Genomic DNA, 9,195 nt, shown 5'->3' on the forward strand with positions numbered 1-9,195 from the left:
GTTGAAACCACTATACACACAGATGTTAGTGAATCCAGTGTAATTTTAAGTGTGAAAATCCTGGGGACCAAATCTAAATGAATAATAGAATAGAATATAGAATTATTTAAATATTATAGAATAATAGTGAAACAGTTAATATTTTCAATCTGTCTTGTTAAAGTCTGTGAATCCAGAGCTTTTGTTCTTGAGCGATGTTTCAACACAATACAGGAAATATAGATGAATTGAATTTGGTAAAAAATTTATTACATAATTTGCTTACACCAATCTATATATGAAGAAATATAATATTTTCAACTATTGTACCAAGGGATCAATAAAACCTTGTTATGTTCGAGGTTATATTGCACTCTTCCATGGAAACGTTATATTGCACGGTTCGAGATGTTATTGCACGACTTTAGGAACACTTTGCCATTGTTATGCAGCTTTGAAGAAAAGGACGAAGACTTCAGAGAAATCGTGCGTAAAAGTAAGTAACATAGATATGACGTCACAGTAGATTCTCATTTCTATTTCGCGCCAGACATCATCATCACCGCTGTTTGCGACAGCACACGGTTGATTCCATCAAGTTGGCAATATAAAAATCACTGATAGAATAAGTACCTAATAAAACAAATCTTTCATGTGTTACTGTATATTATGAACTAGAGCACAGTGACCCATGAAATATTTGTATGATATTCAATGTTAGAAATATACCATGAGACCACCTAGTATTAATAGTTGGTACTTTATCTATCCATGTAGCTTTTGTATGTTAAACACAATATGTCATTGCAACAATAAGGTAAAGCTAATGAAACATTTTGCTTAGTATGAAGAATCGATGTCATTCAAGTGTCTACTGATCTGAGCACGTTCGACTCAACTTATAAGAACTGTTTCTTCATGATCTTGTCACAATGTTTGATGAGCAACATAGCAGATATTGCAAGATTCATATGAACAATTTCCACATAGATAGATAGATGAGTAATGTAATGAACATTGTGAGTTGTAAGATCGACGGAAGCTATTTTTATAAGAAAATAGTTTTAAAGTGTTTTCATGATATATTTGATTAAGTATCTATGCTACAGCCACATGATTTGTCGATTAAAGTGTTTGATTGTCTATAACAAAGAGGAAATCTGCAATATTACATTTCAGCTATACTAGAACAAATACCGTTTCATCTATACACTGTAGACAAATAGCGATACTCTATCCTCTGGATTACAAAATAGAGTGAAATTAGGCAATCCTTGGGTTTGACCACATTTTATGTGACCAATTTTCTTTATCCGTCACACACCTACATATGGAAGATTCTTACGAGTATTACTCGAGGAATTGCTGCATGGTCTACTAGAGCTCTTTACATAGGAACATGGCTTACAATGTCGTGTAGTGCATGAGGAATTGCACGAGCTATTTCCACAAGAACATGCTATATAATGTGTACTGCAGGAGGAGTCGCTGCAAGATCCACATGAGCTGTTTCCACAAGAACATGGCATGTGATGTGTATTACACGAACACGATGAGCACGATCCACACGAACTATTTGCACAAGAACATGTCAAATTATGTGTATTACACGAACAAGATGAGCACGATCCACATGAGCTGTTTCCACAAGAGCATGGCATATGTCGTGTATTATACGAACAAGATGTGCACGATCCACATGAGCTGTTTCCACAAGAGCATGGCATATGTCGTGTATTACACGAACAAGATGTGCACGATTCACATGAGCTATTTCCACAAGAACATGTCGTATGATGTGTATTACACGAACAAGATGTGCACGATCCACTTGAGCTATTGCCACAACACCACATACAATTCTGCGGTACACAAGAGCGTTTTCCACATGGGCAGTAGTTTACATAATGTGGAATACATGCACACGGATTGTGCGATCCACACGTTGCATGCGTTGAATAAGGTGATTTTGCTTGTTGTAAACTAATACAGGCCCCCTTTTTGCCAGAACTATTCTTTGTTGTAGTTCCATTAACCCGTTCACCAGTAGCGTGCATTTTTCCCTTTATGGATAGCTTATTTCGACCACGAAATCTTGGCTTTTGGCCACATTTTGGACACGAAGACAAACACCACTTCTCGTAAGCCTTAGCTAATTTGGACAGCTTGTTGCAATCTGGATAATCATAATCATAGTCTTTGTTCTTGCTGTGTTTGATGTTCACATCGGATTTTCTCGAACCGCTTTCCTGATTAGGTATCTCCGTATACGAAGGAATGTCGACCTGTTCGTAGATGTTTGAATTCCCGACCAAAGATTCTTTTGGCATGTATATATGTAGTTCAGCTATGTCAGCATATATAGAAATTCCGTTGCAAAGTGAGTTATCGTAAACCATATTCTTACTTCGCTGCTCGCCGTGAATATTTCTGATAGATTTCTTTTTTACCGTTTTCATTGGCATTTGGAGGCATCCTGCTGTGTCTTGACATGCCTCTCTTTTATTACACTCTGTTTGCGTTATGGCATTGTGCACTGATAAACCTTCAACATATTCAGCTGGCGAAGTTAGAATCGTATAAAGTCTACGTGGAAGCAGTGGCCCTGTATTGCTATCAGTTACCATCTTTTGTTTTCTTCTACGAGGTTTGGGGATTGGCATTTCCTTCTCTCTGTCATTTATTCTTGTGCTAAAAGTGTTATCTTTGTACTTTGTTCCGCTTGCTTTGTCAGAGATGCCTTCCTGGTGCGTTACGTTTGGAGACTGTACATCTTCATTTGCCCTAGAAACAAAGCAGAAGATATGATTATCTTTAAAATTTGCCGAAGGAGCAGAATGCTGAAATCTAGCTGGTAGATTTTCTTCAAAGATTGGCGATAACAGGTTTGACCAAAATCTTGTATTAAGTTTCCGTTGCTTAGGAGGAATGTCCGGCGGGATTTCTTTTTCATTTTCATTATCAGAAATAGTGTTACATACACAGTCAGAGAGTGTTTTGAAATTTGAAGTCTGAAGTCCAAAATTTGAAGCATCTGTCCATCGATATGAGTGCTGTTTGGGGGGAATTCTTGGCGGATAGGCAAAACTGTTGTCTGTTTGTGAATGTTCAGAAGAAGCCATATATGTTGGCACATAATGTGATAGCACATGCTCCTCTGTGTGTTCCAGCTGATTGTCTGTATTTGTTGTATAGCTCAATAAATAAGCATTGACGTTCTTTGGAGTTTCAGGCAAATTTGCCTTTTCTTTTGCATCCAATGTCTTGTTGCTTGATTCTGCTCTACGGGCATGTCGAGGTTTCGGTATTGGTTTTTGTTTGGATTTTGAAAATGTTATAGAATCGTTAATCAGAAGATTGCCTGAGTTTGAATCATGCAAAGCTTTCCCCATTGAAATATTAATTTCAGGATCATCTGCAGATATTGACATACACTGCTCTCTCTCTTTCGATTCTCTTTGTTCAAAAGAGCATGCAACCTTCAATTCTGTACTTTTGTTTGTTTCGGTTTTCATACATTCCAGAGGGTTTCCCAAAATACTCGTTTTCTCACATTCTGTTGCTTCAACGGAAGAACTAAAAGTTATGTCTATTTGACCTTGTCCATCCGAAGTTATACGCCAGTTTACATACGGATTCACTCTCTCTTTAAGACATGTAGCAGTGGTGCGCCCAAGAAATCGTCTGTTAGGTGCTGAAACTTTTTCGTTTCCATTCTTTTGATTTTTTAAGCCGAATTTTTCCTTCATGGTACTTTCGACGTCTAAACGTGAAGCTGCAATATTTGCTGGTAGCTTGTTTTCTCCATGTTTCGAGGGATATTTGGAAACGTTTTCATCATATTCTGACGTTCCTCCATCTGCAACGGTTTCGTCTATAAACTGATATCTTGACACAATGCCTGTTTCGTTTGCAACTTTTGCACCCGTGTTTGAATTTTCTTCAGGTGGAATTCCAGCCGTATGTGTTTTAAATGGCAAATTAACATACAAAACGTCTGGTCGTTTATCTATTGTTACGGATACTTCGGATAGATGATTATCGGTTAAGTCCCAATCTTTTGTTCTTGTGTTTGAACTAGCTTTTACAGTTGGAGTTCCCGCCAAATATGTTTTTAATGGCCAATTAACGTACAAATCGTCTAACCGTCTAGCCATCGATACAGATACTTCGGAGACACAAGTACTATTTAAAACCGAGTCTTTATCAACTTGGAAGCTGTTTTGGTACACAGGATTTGTTTTCGGAAGGTTTCTTTCTTTTGACGAAGACCAGTCGACATTTTGTTCGATGGTTTTAATTGAGCTTGCACTAGTCTCTGTAGAAAGAATGTCGATTTTGCTTGATGTAACTTTACGTAAGTGCCTAGGTTTCGGCAACGGTTTTGGTTTGAATTTCGGAGTCCTATATCGCTCTTCCACTGACAGGTTTCCCTTAAACACAGTCTTTTCAGTTAATGTAGATGATTTCGACACAGGTACGGTATTATCTTCAGGTTTAAACGTTTTCTTGATCTGAGCATTGTTTCTCTTCTCACACTTTAAGTCTGTATCAGTTGATCTTAACCCACGTCTAGAGTTCGGAAATATTGGACCTGGTGTCGACACTGAGATTTCCTCTGAATCGGTATTGAAGTACAGTGCGTTTGTATACATACGAATCATGTTTCCACAAAGCTAGTGCAATACACAAGTTTTCTTTCACATTGATAACTCCCGTATTCTTTGTTTCAAAACAATATTGTTTATATAAGGCGTTAGAGTATTATTTTATGTACACGGATTTCCTGATCATTCTCGGGTTTTCATTTTGCGCCAGTACCAGTTTAAGGAATGTTTTGCCTCCGCATTTGGTAGTCGCTGCAGTCCTGTGTTCACATAGAAGGGGATTCATTTCCACCAATGTAGCACGCTCAATTCGCTGTGTATGTGCGGCCGTGTAGATATACAGTTGTGCCGGAAAGAGAGTCAATGGTCTATGGTAGTAGATTGTGCGCTGCAACGATACCTCTCTGAAACAAAACAAAATATTATGAGAGCTTCAGAAAAAAAACTGTGAAGTATTTTAGTAGTGTTATACACTATACTGCGTTACTCAAGACTTACACTTGTCGTACATCCTTCCCTTGTCACAATTATACTGAAGGTTCAATGCTGTATACACAGTAAACTCAGGTTTTCAATAAGTCAGTCGGTCCATTGAAAACGCTTCGTAGAAATCTGACTTCGGTGAAATACACCGAGAGGATTTTGTTATAATTATTACAACATAAATATGTTATCTAAGATAGTACTTTGCGCCAAGTGTAACAGAAAACTTTCCTTTTCATCATAATAACATTCGTAAGTCACTGCGACAAATAAGGTGTAGCAATAAATAGTACAATTAACATGTAGATTTATTTCTCTAATAAAAGTCTTCTGGACTAATGACTCGCACAGATACAATTCTCCTAAATAACCCAGATCACTTCTTAAAAAGCGATATGTCGTACACAGTGACTTCATAAATACATGATTAAATTACATAAAATTATATAGAAGCTCAATCTCGATGCTCATGAAATGTAGTACAATAATTGTATTAGTGTCAATTAAATTAAGCGTTGAATCTGATATTGAACAATGACGTTGCGTCAAATACTGTAGATTGCTTATGGAACAAAGTTACAACTCCTGTTTGCGTTTTAAAGCATTATGACTTTTAAGTTAAAATCAATATTCGTCTGGAAAGATAATTATTCCTTGCCAATTGTAAGTTTCATTGGGTCTTTAGAAACTTCATACTGTATTACAAAATGTCATGAAATATAATCTAAATTTCAATGATTATTTACTAGCAAAATATTATTAAACTGTTGAAATTTATTTCACACGTTCGTAATAATGCTAACATCCCCATGTATATTGTATAAGCAAATGATCTGAGCGATAAATTTTGATCTCGTGTGATCATTAGTAATCGTGACATTACGTAATGTGTTCGTGAGAACGTGTCGTCCGAGTAAAAACGCTGGCTCTTCTTCATTAATAAAGAATTACTAAAATCTTAGTCTATCTAAAATTCTTATCCTAAAATCAAATACATAATATCGGCCTACATGCAGTATCATTTCCCGAAACGGGTGTAACTAGTTGGTCAGATGCAATACATTAATGTCGCATGAGGCTGTAACGCGTGCCTTCACATGCACTACAGGTTCGTGACGTCACGGCGTCAACGAAATTACTGTTTTCTCGGTATTTTTTTTCTTCAGAAAATAGGTTGATTTTACTTTAAAAGATGCAGCAGCGTGATTTGCGTTGAAAATATTACGTAAATGTATGGAGAATTGACTTGCAGATGCATTTTTGTTCGTATTAATTTCAATATGGCGGAATACATACCATAGTTGTAAAATTACAATAAAGCCTTGAGGCATAACAGAAATTACTCTTTCATATGTGGATATAAAGGATAGGAATATTCTACACTCAGGATCACAAAATGCTTCAAAACCCTCGGAAACCTTCGGGTAGAATACCTCTATCCTTCATTTTCACATATAAAAGAGTCTTATAAGTATTACACTTGTATGCTGCCATAGAGACAAGACACTAGGTGGTCGTGTCAAGATTTGAAATTGTTATTCAAAACACCGATAATCGTCCCATTATGGACTGGACTGTTTTAAGTTGGTTATTGAAGCATCCTTACCTGAGAATACTCGGAAAAACTAATTTTCCCCGTCTTTTAAAATATCTCCGCCTGTCTTTCAGGGTTTAAGCTGCATCTTGCATATATACTTATTGAACAAGTACAATTGTAGACCCATTTGAGTGTCTTTCCCGGATTTCCTCCACGCTATTTATATACGGAAACATGTCTCGGTAACAAAACCACTCTATAAGTCACAGTTTAGTCATCCTTTACATTACATCGCAGTACACGAACCACTTTAACAGGATAGAATGATATATATTTTATTTTACACAAAAAACATTAACTGTAATACCCCAGACATGTTATGCATCTGAAGGCTGCCAAAGTTGGGGCCTTTGGATCATCATTCAAAATATAAACAAATGTCCCCACAAAGGTTGGATCTCACTCACAACACCACCTACACAATATGACTCATCAAATTCACACGAAACTGTATATAAATATCACAAAATCAATAACACCACTTTCGCTCAATTTTTCATAGTCTACTTTAATGATAGAATTTTTAGCCCACCATCTGATTCAAATCGCCCTGCGTCTGTCGTCCGTCGTCCGTCCGTAAACAATGCTTGTTATCACTATTTCTTAAAAACTGCTGCAGGGATTTTGTTCAAACTTTACATGGAGGGTCCCCTTGGTCCATATTTGTGCCATACAGATTTTAAGGCTGATCGGAAAAACAAGATGGCCGCCAGGCAGCCATCTTTGATTTTGGCAGTTGAAGTTTGTTATCGATATTTCTTGAGAACTACTGAAGGCATTTTGTTCAAACTTCACATGGAGGTTACCCTTGGTCCCTAGTTGTGCCATACAGATTTTGAGGCTGATCGGAAAAAACGAGATGGCTGCCAGGCAGCCATCTTTGATTTTTGCAGTTGAAGTTTGTTATCGATATTTCTTGAGAACTACTGAAGGGATTTTGTTCAAACTTCACATGGAGGTTACCCTTGGTCCCTTGTTGTGCCATACAGATTTTGAGGCTGATCGGAAAAACAAGATGGCCGCCAGGCAGCCATCTTTGATTTTGGCAGTTGAAGTTTGTTATCGATATTTCTTGAGAACTACTGAAGGAATTTTGTTCAAACTTCACATGGAGGTTACCCTTGGTCCCTAGTTGTGCCATACAGATTTTGAGGCTGATCGGAAAAACAAGATGGCCGCCAGGCGGCCATCTTGGATTTTGATAGTTAAGGTTTGATATCCCTATTTTTCAAAAAGTGCTGAAGGTATCTTTCTCAAATTTAATATGTAGGTTCCCCTAGGGCCCTTGTTGTGCATATTGCATTTTTGGACCAATCGGTGAACAAGATGGCCGCCAGGCCGCAATCTTGGATTTTGATAGTTAAAGTTTGTTATGGCTATTTCTCAGATAGTACTGAAGGGATCTGTCTCAAATTTCATATGTAGGTTCCCCTAGGGACCTAAGTGTGCATATTGCATTTTGGGACCGATCGGTCAACAAGATGGCCGCCAGGCAGCCATCTTGGATTTTAATATTCAAAGTTTGTTATCGCTATTTCTCAGAAAGTACTGAAGGGATCTGTCTCAAAATTCATATGTAGGTTCCCCTAGGGCCCTAGTTGTGCATATTGTGATTTGGGACCGATCGGTCAACAAGATTGCTGCCAGGCAGCCATCTTGGATTTTTATATTCAAAGTTTGTTATCACTATTTCTCAGAAAGTATTGAATGGATCTTTCTCAAATTTCACATGTAGGTTCCCCAAGGGCCCTAGTTGTGCATATTGTGATTTGGGACCGATTGATCAACAAGATGGCCGCCAAGGAGTCATCTTGGATTTTGATAGTTGAAGTTTGTTACCGCTATTTCTCAAAAGGTACTGAAGCGGTCTGTCTCAAATTTTATATGTAGTATGTTTGAAAAAGTTTAAAGAGTAGAGAAAAGATCCATCTTTCCTTTGTCAGATATAGATCATTCTTTGGTGGGCGCCAAGATCCCTCTGGGATCTCTTGTACTTAATGGTGTTGTTGTGCCAATTTTAAATCTATCTTATAGCTAAAAGTATATCAGCAGTTTGATTTAGAAATAGAATGAGGAATGTATTATTCAGTAATTAATATCCTTTAAACAGATGTTTACATTTTGATGATATTTTTTAATAAGAAGATCACGTATGCCACTACTTTGACTATTTTCCTAATTTATTTTCTAGTTTAGACTTTTTGGAAATAAGAGTTTATACTTAAACTGAAAATGAAATACAAGTCTTATGCTATTGTAAATAAAAAAAAATAGAGCTATATTTAACATTATGTGTAATTTTAAAGATAGTAATACATGGTCAACATATTCTATTTCCTCAGAGTAGCAGCATATATGATACACCTACCGTTAAATTTTGAAGATCAATATACATTTTTAAATACTAAATATTCACACTGCACCATCAAACAATTTGCAGTAGAGAATATCTTGATATCGTTAAACATGTCGGTCTTAGTTCTGTCCCTTGACAGAGACACACTTATATCATTATATATAAAATGAGTG

The 9,195-nt window shown here is 36.9% G+C and overlaps 1 protein-coding gene across 1 annotated transcript; it reads right to left on the reverse strand.

Annotated features, from left to right (window-relative positions):
• Positions 1-227: 227 nt before the first annotated feature.
• On the reverse strand, positions 228-6,844 carry LOC138315617 (uncharacterized). The gene is made up of 2 exons (XM_069256765.1): positions 6,676-6,844; positions 228-4,990 (listed from the first exon to the last, which is right to left on the reverse strand). Exon 2 carries the CDS (start codon positions 4,641-4,643, stop codon positions 1,296-1,298), a length of 3,348 nt encoding a protein of 1,115 aa, XP_069112866.1. The 5' UTR covers positions 4,644-4,990; positions 6,676-6,844; the 3' UTR covers positions 228-1,295.
• Positions 6,845-9,195: the final 2,351 nt, after the last annotated feature.

The sequence above is a fragment of the Argopecten irradians genome, chromosome 2 (assembly GCF_041381155.1).
Source record: "Argopecten irradians isolate NY chromosome 2, Ai_NY, whole genome shotgun sequence".
Lineage (NCBI taxonomy): Eukaryota > Metazoa > Mollusca > Bivalvia > Pectinida > Pectinidae > Argopecten > Argopecten irradians.